Source organism: Carassius auratus, chromosome 25, assembly GCF_003368295.1.
Source record: "Carassius auratus strain Wakin chromosome 25, ASM336829v1, whole genome shotgun sequence".
In the NCBI taxonomy this organism is placed as follows: Eukaryota; Metazoa; Chordata; class Actinopteri; order Cypriniformes; family Cyprinidae; genus Carassius; species Carassius auratus.
In genome coordinates this window covers 19,509,829-19,525,397 of record NC_039267.1, presented here as the reverse complement: position 1 = coordinate 19,525,397, position 15,569 = coordinate 19,509,829, and the positions used below count along the sequence as shown (strand labels likewise).

Sequence of the window (15,569 nt, the reverse complement as noted above, 5' to 3'; positions counted from 1 at the left end):
GCCCTCAAACCTTTTTATGCAACAGGTGGTATCATGAAGCACAAGTTTTTTCAACCAGCTGTATTGACCTTCGATACTGCATGACGTTCAAAGCTTCACACTTCATCAATCACATGGTGTTGATCAGCACAGTGTGTGATGCAATTGTGCTTTGAAAACTGCATCTGAGCTGCGGTAACAATTGTACCATCACTAGCTAAATGTGCTCATTGCATGTGTGTTCATGTGGTAGCAATTTTACAAGCTTATAACTAATAAATTCATTTACATTTATCCAAAGTGACTTACAGTATGTTCAGGCTAACAATTATTATTTGTATTTTTTTACCTCACTAAATCCTGCCCACTTCTTTGCATGGTCAGCACATGCTTCAGTGCTCTGAGAGTGTTTATAGAGCTGTGAGTTTAACACTTCATGACTGAGAGCAGAACAGAACACAATCTTCATCATCACACAAGACACAACAACAACAATGAACAACATCATCATCCTCATCTGGACCATTGCAGCTTTTATTCAAGGTAAGAAATAAACAATTTGACACTAATGTTGCTGTTTTGTAAAAAAAAAAATAAAAAAAAAAAAATAATAATATATATATATATATATATATATATATATATATATATATGTATGTGTGTGTGTGTGTGTGTGTGTGTGTGTGTCAGTATATGTGATGTAGTTTTAAACACTGATTTTATTTTCTCTTCTTCAGAATCCAGAGCAGTCACTCTGACTCAACCTGAAGTTATAACTGTCGAGCTCGGTCAAACAGTGATAATAGAGTGTCGTATAGATGTAGGAATATACAGCAACGAATTAGCCTGGTATCAGCAGAAACCTGGAGAAACTCCTAAACTCCTCATATATGACATAAACAGCCTCCAGTCAGGAACTCCATCTAGATTCATTGGCAGTGGAACTTCCATTGTTTTAACTCTGACCATCAGTGGAGTCCAGCCTGAAGATACAGGAGATTATTACTGTCAGAGTTACCACTACATGGGTACTAGGCTGTTCACACAGTGATAAAGAGTCGTACAAAAACCTCCGTCAGTCAGAGTCACAGTGACTGCACTGATACAGCTGAGAGACACTGCAGCTGCTGATGAGAGGATCACAAACAACACAATAAATGACAGTGTATTATATATATATATATATATATATATATATATATATATATATATATATATATATATATATATATATATATATATCAGTGGTGTCAAAAGTATTGGCATTCATTACTCAAGTAGAAGTATAGATACTAGGGTTTAAAAAGACTTTTGTAGAAGTTGAAGTATCAACTCAAGCTTTTTACTCAAGTAAAAGTGTAACAGTACTGGTTTAAAAAACTACTTCAAGTATAAAAGCAATGTGAGGGAAAAAATGCCATTACGGCCATTGGGCCGTGCCCCAGGGGCCTATTGTGCACTACCCCACCTCCTCAAAAAAACATTTTTCTAAAGGCCATAATGACTATAATGTTATATTAAAATGTTCATGTTGAAAAATTTGGGATGCACTAGGATACCTGTTTCAGCCGCATGAGTTACAAAGTTGGTAAAGCCTAGTTATCACAACATTGTCAATCGTGTCATCAATCGCAAATGATAATTTATTAAAACGTCTCGCTACAGCAACTACCTACAGCAGCTTAATTTGTGGAGGAGGAAGAGAAAACACCCATTTGGTAAATGAGCCAGTGAGAAATAATAACTTTTAAGTAGGGTCCAGTGCCTTTTCGATACTTTTAAAAGGTACCGGCGCCTAAACAGTGCCTGAACCGATACTTAAAAAAAAAAAAAGAACCTAAAAAAAAAAAACTATGGATAACTTACTTATAAAGAACATTACAAATATTTAAAATAAATCCACCGATTTCACCTTGGATGCTCTCATTTCCCAAATTGTGCTTCCCTTAATCTAAGGCTAATAAATGTATTTCACAATCTGGGTCATTATTTAATACAAAAGCACACACACATAATGTTTCTACTGTATCTCTGTCAGTCACTCTGATATTTAGTTAAGATGAGTGCTGTCTGTCACTGTCTTTAATCAGTTCTGTGAATTACTGTATGCTCATTCTTTATAAAGTAGCAACAATATCGTTTTTAAAATACAGTACTATGCAAAAGTTTTATGGAAAAGAAAAAAAAAAAATTTTCACCCCCAAAACACCGGCGGCGCCAGGGGGGGTCTTGGGGGGTCTCAAGACCCTGCCAAAAAATGCCTTGACCCCCCATTTGACCCCCCACCCTCTTCCTGATTAAAAAATATATAAATTCGGGATAAAGATCCAAAAATGTTTCCCTTCAAACTACGCAGAACAATAATAAATAATAATTATTTCGACATTTATTCGTATACTGAACCGAGAACCGTTTCTGTCGGACGCGTCCGATTCGAGAACCGATGAGCTGATGATACTGTGCATGTGTGATTCAGTGTGAAGCAGACCGACACACAGAGCGTCTGAACTGAACTGATTCTTTTGGTGATTGATTCTGAACTGATTCTGTGCTAATGTTATAAGCGCAGGTAAACTGAAGGCTTGAATGAAGTGCAATCATCGCCAATGACGACATTACATCGTGCGCAAAAGAACCGGTGAACCATTTTTTTCAACTGGCTTATTTGATCGAATTGTCCGAAAGAACCGGTTCACTTGAGCACCTGCTCCTTTGCCCCTTAAGTGCCCTTTTGACAAAGCAAAATTTCCTCGATTTTTTTTTGTAATAACATAAACTTTTGTAAATGCCTGCCCACGCCCAATCATAATATTAGTACAATTTATTAATAATAATTTAGTCGTAAATAAAATGACCAACATGATGACCTTTCACCTGACAACGACCTCATCCATCCTGGAAGATTCCTCATGCTGCACGCGCATTTTTTTAATTGCTAAAGGACATTTTCAACACCGTGGCAGCTGGTAACTGGTGTTTCATTCTCAGCGAAGTGATTTAGATGTTTATTTACTTATTATTATTTTACAAGAACGATGTGATGTGAGAACATGCAGATACGTTGTTTATATTGCTGTGTGAAGCCTGTAGTGTAGAAGTAACACTAGCGTGCTGTTTGAGGGAGGAAAGTTTCAGACATCGAGGGGTCTGGTCTTTTTTATGTTATTTGACTAAACTTTTATTATATTACATTACTTATTTATTTTTAACACTTAAAAATTATTATCACAACACTGGTAAGGCTTATTCAGATTTTCTCATTCTCTGAAGTATCATTATAAAAATTAAAACAATTCAGAAATGAATTAAAATATAATTATATTTTAAATGTGATGCAAATATTTTTTCTACAATAGCAACAGTGTTTACAACAGCAAGACCACTTTAGCCTGTAAACTCAATAATATCTATCTGGAAATAAATGTAAAAATATCAATGTCAGTAAAAATGCATAATATACCTGACATGAAAGTGCAGTGTGAAGGATATGAATAACAAATGTAGCCTGTCATTTGTTTACATTGCAAAGGAGTTTTTGTTGTTTAGTAGCAGTAATATGCAGTTATTAGCCATGTCCACTGTATTTTTTGTTGGTTTTCATGAGACCCCCCTTGAAAAGACCAGGACCCCCCCATTGCCCCCCCAATCAAAATTGTCTGGAGCCGCCACTGCCCCAAAAAGGGTTTTAAGCCAGTTATTTATATCTTTTGCTGTATTGTGTCCGTAGGAAATATCAGTTTGCCATTAATTTTAATAATAATCTAGTGCGATTTTGAATGAACAAGCAGTTTTGACAATGGCAAAATGAATGTTTGGAAATATAAACTGATATTTTATACTAACGCACTACAGCAAAATATACAGTGGTGGACGAAGTACACAAATCAAGTACTTGAGTAAAAGTACAGATACATATGGTAAAATATTACTCCAGTAAAAGTAAAAGTACTCCTTTTTCAATTTTACTCAAGTGAAAGTACAAAAGTACTCAATTTTTTATGTACTTAAGTAAAAAAGTACTGCAAGGTAGATGTTTGCAATTTTACATAGGCTACTTAATTTAATTTTATATTAGCACATTTTTTTATAATCCTACTGCTCAAAATACCTGGGATTTTTTCCAAAATAACCACTATATGGAGTCAATACATATTTTTGTTGTTGATATGGACTACGCTGATGAGAGTAATGCTCACTGTGAAGCTTACACTGTGATGTACCTCAGAGAAAACAGAGATGACCATCTGATTTTCACCAGTAAGAAAAAAGTATTTTAAAGTTAGTTGTTTTACAGAACATCAAAGTTACAATACAGACCAAAAGTTTGGAAAACTCATACAAAGAGTTTTCTTTATTTTCATGACTATGAAGATTGTAGAGTCACACTGAAGGCATCGAGGGCTATTTGACCAAGAAGGAGAGTGATGGGGTGCTGCGCCAGATGACCTGGCCTCCACAGTCACCGGACCTGAACCCAATCCAGATGGTTTAGGGGTGAGCTGGACCGCAGACAGAAGGAAAAAGGACCAACAAGTGCTAAGCATCTCTCGGGGAACTCCTTCAAGACTGTTGGAAGACATGACTACCTCTTGAAGCTCATCAAGAGAATGCCAAGAGAGTGCAAAGCAGTAATCAAAGCAAAAGGTGGCTACTTTGAAGAACCAAGAATATGACATATTTTCAGTTGTTTCACACTTTTTTGTTATGTATATAATTCCATATATAATTCCACATGTGTTAATTCATAGTTTTGATGCCTTCAGTGTGAATCTACAATTTTCATAGTCATGAAAATAAAGAAAACTCTTTGAATGAGAAGGTGTGTCCAAACTTTTGGTCTATACTGTATATATGACATGATAATAAGGCCTGAAGTTAGGAAGAACATTTTAAGGAAAAAAATAATAACAAAAAATTACATAATGATTTTTTCCTTCTCAAATCTTGTCTGTGGTTTAAAAACACCCCTGGCCAAAGGGGTGCATCTCTTCCCACTTTGATAATTACTGTAGTTACCATGTTCTGAACATCACATCCTTTCTTTTATACCCAGATGTAATCTATCTATCTATCTATCTATCTATCTATCTATCTATCTATCTATCTATCTATATGTGTGTGTGTGTGTGTGTGTGTGTGTGTGTGTGTGTGTGTGTGTGTGTGTGTGTGTGTGGCTGAATAAAAATATTTGGACATTTATAAAAATTACATCAACTTAGCATCAGCTAACAATATTTACTTATTTTCAGTACGATGAACATTCATGTCTGTCTACTCGTCTAGTTAATCCAAACAATATACATATGTATAACGTTACTGTCGATAAACAATATAAAAACAGACGTCACATAGGACATTTTAATAAAACTGTTAACATTACGGCAGCGGTGAATTTGAACATGCATGAGTTATTGTATTTAATCTGTGTTGTTTTAAGTTTTTTTTTGTTGTTTTACCTAAAATTGATGTGTCTACATCGTCTGCACTCGAGCATTTGAGTGGCTTTAAATAGATCTCTCTTTACAACGGATTTAGTTCCCAAACAACTGACAGTTTTGACCTAAATATGATTTTCAGTTACAATAATTAATCCAAAATTTAACCGACATAACTTACTTTTAGCAACATCAGACGCACGCGCGCTCACAAGATCTCCCGGTTCTTACTTCTGGAGACTCGCACTAAACGGTTCATTTGAATCAGTGAGTGGTCGACTCCAGAACAGCTGCAATCGGATCATTCTAATTCGTAAACGAATCGTTTGGTGCGATTCGCGATACGATTTAAGTTTCTTTTGAAAAGACTCAGTTCGTTCATGATGAATCAGACACCGCTTCTGCGTGTCAGAGCACGTGATATATTATAGGGAGTAACGATATGTTTTATGAAATGTAGTAAAGTAAACAGTACGATTTTATGCTTTGGAATGTAGTGAAGTAAAAGTAAAAGTTGCTCAAAATAAAACTACTCCAGTAAAGTACAGATACTTGAAAAATGTACTTAAGTACAGTAACGAAGTAAAGCTACTCCGTTACGGTCCACCACTGAAAATATATAAATAGCCGAACACCATTCTTTTAAGTGAAAATACTAACGTGCCTAAGACTTTTTCACAGTAGCTAATGTATAAAGTACGTATGAATAAGTGTAATTAAAGTATGTGTTCGTTCATATGTGTTAAGGGCTAGATTTTCGCTGGAGGAAACGGCTGTGGTGTGATGATGATTTACAAATCCAGGTTCTCCCTCCATAGGGATCATTCATCTCGAAAAGTAAAGCAGATACGGACCCTCGGCCCACCGTCTATGAGCGGTGACAAGCGAAAACTTTACAGTAGAGGAGAAAGCAACTGCTTCCTCGTGACCTTTTGTAAACTGTATTTATGACAACCCAGCTAACAGTTACGTCATGACGACGTAACTGGACCAGACCATATTCGTTGCAGCGACGTCCCAAATAACGTTCCAGCGACGTAACTTTGTGATTCCCATGTCCGTCGTGGCAACGTTATAGTGGACCGTCGCTGGAACGTGATGAGTATGTCCTAACGACCAAACTGGCACGTTATGAGGACGTGACATTACAGGATCATATTGGCAATTCGTATTTTCACCTCACCATTACCTTGAAATGCATAAAGAACTAATAAACTCAATCCATCTCTGGTGCAAAAAATAAACCTTATGAAATCTAATTGTAATCTAATTATAGGGGATTCAAAGTTAATAAATTATTACATACATGCAATGCAAACAAATACAAAAAACATTACATTCTAATATAAAATAGACAAAAACACACTGCATTCACAAATCAATATTTATTCCGCACTACTTTCTACAAATACTAAGCCAAAACATTTTGAACATTGCACCTGTTCTTTAACCATGCAAAATGTTGGTATAAAAAAGTTATGAGCACAGAAAACTAAACACATCAATTCATAGATTACACAATATAAACAATAGAAAATGTTTGTCTTAAGGATGGGGAGATAGTTAATGACGTTATCAGTGAAAATTATAAATAATTATCAGTAAACTTATTGATACAACTCTACATAATTTAGTGCAACAAAAAATACATGATAAATAGATATGAAACAATTCAGCAGATACTGCACAGAGATACTACACAAAGTAAAACTGTGAGCGTCGTATATGAGGCTCCTGGTATAAATGTCTAGTGGTGATGTGCTTTAATTACACGACATGCAGAAAAAAATTTAGGCTAATTCATGCGCACGATTTTCTATTTCATTCCCTCGATTTGCTAAAACGTGTACACTATTTATACATCAAGAGAACAAATTAGTAAATTGTGCATACGATTTAGCAAATCAATGAAATGTACAAGTAATCATGCACGTTTTAGTACATCAAGGGAACAAATTAGTAAATCATGGACATGATTTCTTTCTTTTTCTTGCATGTCATGATCAGGGCTCTGTGCTCACTATCAGAGGATAAACCTTAACAATATAACAATTACCAAAGAACCATAATTCTTGAGCTTCTCAGAAAAAAAACATTCATAAAGCATAAAAATATGAAAAATGAACAATATAGAGATTTCTAGCATCTCTCCTGGATTATTTGTCCCACCCGAAAAAACTAAGGTTTTTAAGAAAATGAGCATACTGACTTCTGTGATCTGTGATTACTGACTGTGGAGACGACTCTTTCAGACAGTGCTGAGGAGGCAGAGTTAGGTGCAGGACAGCTGATAGAGAAGAGGAAGAGTGTGTTTCTTACCCCAGCAGCAGACAACAGGCTCTTCTGAGGGAAGGACAGGAGGCTTGATGCAGTGTTTTGCTGTAGAACAAGGCTCCTTCTCAGCACCTGATCTTCTTCAGAAAAGAGTTCCTCTAGTGTAGAGTCAGACACTCAGACTTCTTGCAAACTGGAATCTTTTAATAACATTTAGCATATTATTGTAGTCATGTTCATTGTTTTTATTATAACACATGGCAAGTTTATGAGAAAATTGTTAAATGTGTTCTTCCTCCTCTTCTTCATCCTGGGCCTGCACTGTCAACATCCTTCTCTGAGCTGAAAGGGAGGATCATCTTGTTAATGTTGCTCATGTATGTTCACAACCAGTCAAAAATCTGGAATCTTTTCTTTATGGTTTTCAAGAGAAGTCTCTTCTGCTCACCAAGGCTAAATTAATTTGATAAAAAAAAAATTGTACAAAAAAAAAAAAAAAAAAAAAAAGAAATACGTTTTCATACTCTTTTTTTTTTTTTTTAAATATACTTCAACATATTCATTGAAATAATTATGAGGCAAAGTGGAATTTTTCAGTAACTTTACTCCAGTCTTCAGTGTCACATGATCTTTTTCATATACTGATTTGCTGATCAGGAAACATTGCTGATTATCACAAATCAGTGCATTTACATGCACCTAATCGCATTATTGCCACTATGATCAAGTGTACATCTGCTCATGACATACATGATGTAAATCACATCTGCAGTTAGCTTACTACGGTTGTTAGTTCCACTGAACTCTATTGGTAACGAAGGAACTTTTTGACCAAAGTTGGTTTTAGGGAAGCGCACCCCATATTAGAAATGATGGGGAAGAAATTTAGCATTTCTGGAAAGTTGAATTTTTTTTTCATGATTATGTTATAAAACACAAAGTTCAAAACATTGAACTCTAACAGTGGTATTCAATTTTATGAATTCTTGCTATTAGCCCCCCCCCAAAAAAAAATAAAAATAAAATAGATATAACTGTAGTGTAGACAAAAAGTTTAGGCAGCACAACTGTTTTCAACACTGATAATAATCAGAAAAATTTATTGAACAATAAATCATCATATTAGAATGATTTGTGAAGATTATATGTGACACTGAAGACTGGAGAAATTAATGCTGAAAATATAGCTGTGCATTATAGAAATAAATTAAACTTTTAAAATATATTTAAAACTTTTGACCAGCTGTGTACATTACCACATTTAAATGAGAACTCAACTTGTAATAAATAATGCACACATTCTCAAAGAACTTACATTCTGGTGATAACTTCCTTCCCTCACTGCTGTCAGATCCCTTCAGTCATTCCCAGACCTCCTTGTTTTTAATCTTTCCCTCAAATCTACAGAAACAAACATCATTTTATAGACAATTTGGATAAGTCACGAATTGCAATTATTATATAACTAGAATCACAATGCTAAATTATATATATATAAAATTATAAATATATATTGAATCGGCACACAAGTATCGGGATAGTATTGAATTGGCAGATTAGCATATCGTCCCAGCCCTAGTTACTACAGTCAAAACAATGAAACTCTCTTCAAGAGCGCACAATAACTGATATTTAAAACTGTTAAAAGAAAAGGCTCAAAATATTGCACACATATTATACACAACAATATCTCTTCCTTTGATGTTTTGAACATTTCTATGAGTAATGCTACACGCTGTGACTCTGTGTTGCTTCAAGTGCATCATTCTGCGCACTGGTTGTTTTACGCGCTGCACGCTGTATAGGAGCCATACCCTTTCGTATTGTAATACATTAGCACAATGAAAGATTCTTGTTCTGTCCCATCTACCACATGTTGCTGCCTTCATTACTGTGCTATACATTTAAAAGAAATGTATTTTTATCACACACACACACACACACACACATATACATATATATACATACATATACATGCAAGTCCTCCTTCAGAAATACAGTGATATAAAAACACCTGTGCCTCGTTTTGATATTTAAACATAAATGTAAGAAATTATTAAACGTGCAGTATGTAACATTACTCATGTTTATTCAACGAAGCCTTTTTGAAAATCGATCAGTTTTAAAATTGTGGCGAGTCTCCAAAAATAAATAAATGTATGGGAAACACATCCCGCAGCACTACCACCTGAGCCCAACTTCAGTCTACTCATCACATTGACTTTAACTGCGTTTGTAGGAGGTACCGCAGCCAGACTGATATACACAACACAGACCGGAAGTTAACTTAGGTCCAGGCGCGTGCGCTCGATGATACCATCTATATATCTATATCTACAGGTCCTTCTCAAAAAATTAGCATATTGTGATGAAGTTCATTATTTTCCATAATGTAATGATAAAAAATAAACTTTCATATATTTTAGATTCATTGCACACCAACTGAAATATTTCAGGTCTTTTATTGTTTTAATACTGATGATTTTGGCATACAGCTCATGAAAACCCAAAATTCCTATCTCAAAAAATTAGCATATCATGAAAAGGTTCTCTAAACAAGCTATTAACCTAATCATCTGGATCAACTAATTAACTTTAAACACCTGAAAAAGATTCCGGAGGCTTTTAATAACTCCCAGCCTGGTTCATTACTCAAAACCGCAATCATGGGTAAGACTGCTGACCTGACTGCTGTCCAGAAGGCCATCATTGACACCCTCAAGCGAGAGGGTAAGACACAGAAATACATTTCTGAACGAATATGCTGTTCCCAGAGTGCTGTATCAAGGCACTTCAGTGGGAAATCTGTGGAAGGAAAAAGTGTGGCCAAAAACGCTGCACGATGAGAAGAGGTAACCGGACCCAGAGGAAGATTGTGGAGAAGGACAGATTCCAGACCTTGGGGGACCTGCGGAAGCAGTTGACTGAGTCTGGAGTAGAAACATCCAGAGCCACCGTGCACAGGCGTGTGCAGGAAATGGGCTACAGGTGCCGCATTCCCCAGGTCAGAAACAGTGGCAGAAGCGCCTGACCTGGGCTACAGAGAAGTAGCACTGGACTTTTGGACAAATTTTGCATGTCATTCGGAAATCAAGGTGTCAGAATCTGGAGAAAGACTGGGGAGAAGGAAATGCCAAAATACCTGAAGTCCAGTGTTAAGTACCCACAGTCAGTGATGGTCTGGGGTGCCATGTCAGCTGCTGGTGTTGGTCCACTGTGTTTTATCAAGGGCATGGTCAATGCAGCTAGCTATCAGGAGATTTCGGAGCACTTCATGCTTCCATCTGCTGAAAAGCTTTATGGAGATGAAGATTTCGTTTTTCAGCACGACCTGGCACCTGCTCGCAGTGCCAAAACCACTAGTAAATGGTTTACTGACCATGGTATTACTGTGCTCAATTGGCTTGCCAACTGTCCTGACCTGAACCCCATAGAGAATCTGTGGGATATTGTGAAGAGAAAGTTGAGAGACGCAAGACCCAACACTCTGGATGAGCTTAAAGCCGCTATCGAAGCATCCTGGGCCTCCATAACACCTCAGCAGTGCCACAGGCTGATTGCCTCCATGCCACGCCGCATAGAAGCAGTCATTTCTGCAAAAGGATTCCCGACCAAGTATTGAGTGAATAACTGAACATAATTATTTGAAGGTTGACTTTTTTGTATTAAAAACACTTTTCTTTTATTGGTCGGATGAAATATGCTAATATTTTGAGACAGGTATTTTGGGTTTTCATGAGCTGTATGCCAAAATCATCAGTATTAAAACAATAAAAGACCTGAAATATTTCAGTTGGTGTGCAATGAATCTAAAATATATGAAAGTTTAATTTTTATCATTACATTATGGAAAATAATGAGAAGGACGTGTATGTATATATATATATATATATATATATATATATATATATATGTATATATATATATATATATATATATACACACACATACATACATATATATATATATATATATATATATATATATATATATATATATATATATAGTATAGACCAAAAGTTTGGACACACCTTCTCATTCAAAGAGTTTTCTTTATGTTCATGACTATGAAAATTGTAGATTCACACTGAAGGCATCAAAACTATGAATTAACACGTGTGGAATTATATATGGAATTATATAAATAACAAAAAAGTGTGAAACAACTGAAAACATGTCATATTCTAGGTTCTTCAAAGTAGCCACCTTTTGCTTTGATTACTGCTTTGCACACTCTTGGCATTCTCTTGATGAGCTTCAAGAGGAAGTCACCTGAAATGGTCTTCCAACAGTCTTGAAGGAGTTCCCCGAGAGATGCTTAGCACTTGTTGGCCCTTTTGCCTTCTGTCTGCGGTCCAGCTCACCCCTAAACCATCTCGATTGGGTTCAGGTCCGGTGACTGTGGAGGCCAGGTCATCACTCTCCTTTTTGGTCAAATAGCCCTTGATGCCTTCAGTGTGACTCTACAATTTTCATAGTCATGAAAATGAAGAAAACTCTTTGAATGAGAAGGTGTGTCCAAACTTTTGGTCTTTACTGTAATTATATATATATATATAGATATATATATATATATATTAACGTTTGGCTGTGACGGTGGCTGATTTTTACCACCGCGGTAGTCATGGACCAACAACCGCCGGTGGCGCGGTGTTGATAAAAAAAAAAAATAATAATAATATATTATATATATATATATATATATATATATATATATTAGTGCTGTCAATCGATTAAAAAAAATTAACTAATTAATCGCACATTTTTTAAAAATTAATCGCGATTAATCGCAATTAAAAGACTGAAACTTTTTGGATATGTAAATGTAAAATGTAAATAATTAATGTAAACTCAAGACAAAGAAACTATTTAAATTCAAAATATGATTGTTTATTGGAATTTTTGTTTAACTTGTGACTTGATTTTCTCATGTAAACAACATACCTGCAATAAACCATCAATTTCCTCCAAATTAACTGTTGGCTTGAAAGCCATATTTATTACAGAAATAAAAACACAGGCATGTAAGTACCATTTGAATTTCAAAAAAATCAATGCCAATAAAAAACAAAAATGATTTCCATGTTGAATTCTAAGTGGACTGCAAAAAAATTCCAAAGTATAGTCATTGCCAGTGCTTTAAGTGGGCCAGTATGCACCAGTACTCAGTACCGCCACTTCCAAATATAGCTCTTGAGCGTACCGCCACCTCTCAGTGCGCCCAGAACGTGCTTGTAGCGTACCGGTACGCTCATTTGGACATCTGTTTTAATAGAGGTTTTAATCTTTTACCTGCACTGCCGATTTTCAGAGCGCCCTTCACAATGCAAGCTTCCTAATTCATCCCACCCAGAGCAGAAACTACGTTACCCATTCACCCTTAAGTTATACAAATGAATAGCGCATGTGTCGCTTTTCCCACTGTTAAGTGTCAACAAGTCAACGTGGCCGGAGAAGGTGTGTGAAACTCGTTGTGAGTTATACTAAAGCAAAATCTTGAGTATTTATTGTCTGATAAACATTAAAAACTGTCTGCGGAGGTTGAGTCGTCCTGCAGCCCCCGCTGGCTGTTCATTGGCTGCAGCATCTTTTTTCTAAGTTCTAAAAAAATACCTTAGACGGCAAGGCACAAATTTAGATATTCATTTATCTAATTAATCTATAGCCTATGCACAAAAACAATATGATCTTTTTGTTTTAAAGCTTGATGAAGAGAGAGAGCGCAAGTTGCTGCAGCTGCGAGGAGGACAGTGACGCACGCGTACAGGAGTGATTGACAGTTCGCGGCACTGTGTACAAAAAAATACTCCGCTACACAATTATTTGTTATTTTCGTTTAAGCTTATTAACGTTAGCGTTACAGAAAGGTCTGATTTACGCACTGTTACAGTCATTGTTTTTTTTATTTTTTTTTTAAACAATGACATTTGAGTTCATGATTTTAATGTTGCTGTTTCTTGTGGCAGACTGAATGAAGAGTAATGTTTCTTGTGGCAGACTGAAGAGTAATCCGGCAGAGTTTTATACTGAAACTTTCCGTCTAAAAGTCCTTCCTTGGTCTTATCCATATTTCTTTGCACGTTGAACACACATAGGCCACAACTGAAAATAAAAAAAACTGCAACCGCGTTAATTGCGTTAATTTTTTTTAACGCGTTAAATATTTCAAATTAATCGAATGCGTTAACGCGCTAATTTTGACAGCACTAATATATATATATATATATATTAGGGGTGTAACGGTTCACAAAATTCACGGTTCGGTTCTATACGATACAGTGATGTCACGGTTTGGTTCGGTACGTTTTAGATACAGCAAAAATTAAAAACATCTCAACTTTTCAGAATGCCGCAAGCGCACCACGGGTCATGTGCCAAGAACTAAACAATCACAATCAGCTTCATCCTTTCCCGTAACAACGTTGAAAGCTCAGCCAAGATGAAGGAACAGCTGATCATAGTTGTATATGGATTGCAATTTTGAAATATATTTAGTAGCAGAGCTAGCCTACTGCAAGCGATTTTTAGAGCTGCAAATCCATTTATCCTTTGCTGAAATTTCCGCGTCTTCGTGGAGAGAGCACGTCATGGTTGCTTAGCAAAGGCAGACGCCTCACGGGCGCTTCTGCCCGAGCGCTTTGGAACGGAGGAGAAAGACGCGCCTAGCGTTTTCCACGCGTTTTTAGGCACGTTATGTGAACGGCCCCTAAGGCGCTCGCTCACTCAGCACGCGCTGAAGGCTCGTTGCAAAATGTCTAATGCATTTAACAGACCAGAAATAGAAGATCCTCCAATAACCAACAGGTCTGGTGTTTGGGTGCACTTTGGATTCCCTGTAAGCTATAATGGTGATGATAGAATGAATGGTAAAGAGTAAGGTCTCATATCCGCGGCTATAACGTAAATGAAGCCTACCAATCGCTGCAGTGATGTCTTTTGCCCTGTTTGAATCCATTGGAAATGTCTGTCTAAATGCTGCGGGGATAGTTTGTTATGTGTATGTTTCTCCTTTTTTTTCATCTTTTCCCAGATACTGACACACTAAGGTGATGTCGGCGTAAATGAGTTGACATGTTTTAAGTATTCCCGCTGGTGTTTTTTTTTTTTTTTATATATATTCCCGCTGGTGTACCCTATTGTCATGTAGATGCAACATACCGTTTTTTTTTTTTTTATCTACCACTGTCTTGCCATCACCATTATAGCTTACAGGGAATCCAAAGTGCACCCAAACACCAGACCTGTTGGTTATTGGAGGATCTTCTATTACTGGTCTGTCAAACGCATTGGCCACTGCGTACCGTGCATGAACTGCTCACTCACTCAGCGCGTACTGAGTGAGCGAGCGCCTGACTGAGTAGCCTAACATAAACATATAAGTTGATGTTTTTTTCTTCTTCGGGGGTGTCAGGGGCGTTGCCTGTTAAGTCGTTTGGGTTATTGGGCTACCTTGTTGAACGCATTATCATTATATTTCACTTTCTTTTTTTTTTCCAAATATAAATTAATTAGTCCAACGAACCGTTCGGTACATAATGCATACCGCGTACCGAACCGAAAGCCTCGTACCGAATGGTTCAATATGAATACGCGTATCGTTACACCCCTAATATATATATATATATATATATATATATATATATATATATATATATATATATATAATTAATGTATAAATATATTATTCTCAAAATGTGCTAATTAACGAAGGCGATCATTTTTTTCAGTTTAAGGTATTCAAAATATTTAACGTAGGGGCGTGGATGGCCACCCACTCAAAACTGCTGCTTCTGTCACTTTTTCTCATGACAAGAAGTGAATTTATTCTGTCGCAGAATGACTGAACAGGAGACGTTTCAGACACGCGCTCCTCTTCACTTT

At 36.3% G+C, this 15,569-nt stretch overlaps 1 gene segment (V, D, J or C); it reads left to right on the top strand.

Moving 5' to 3' along the window:
• Positions 1–383: 383 nt before the first annotated feature.
• Positions 384–1,130, top strand: LOC113043617 (immunoglobulin kappa variable 1D-13-like). The segment is given in 2 exon segments: positions 384–522; positions 717–1,130. Coding segments are annotated over 2 exon segments (363 nt in total).
• Positions 1,131–15,569: the final 14,439 nt, after the last annotated feature.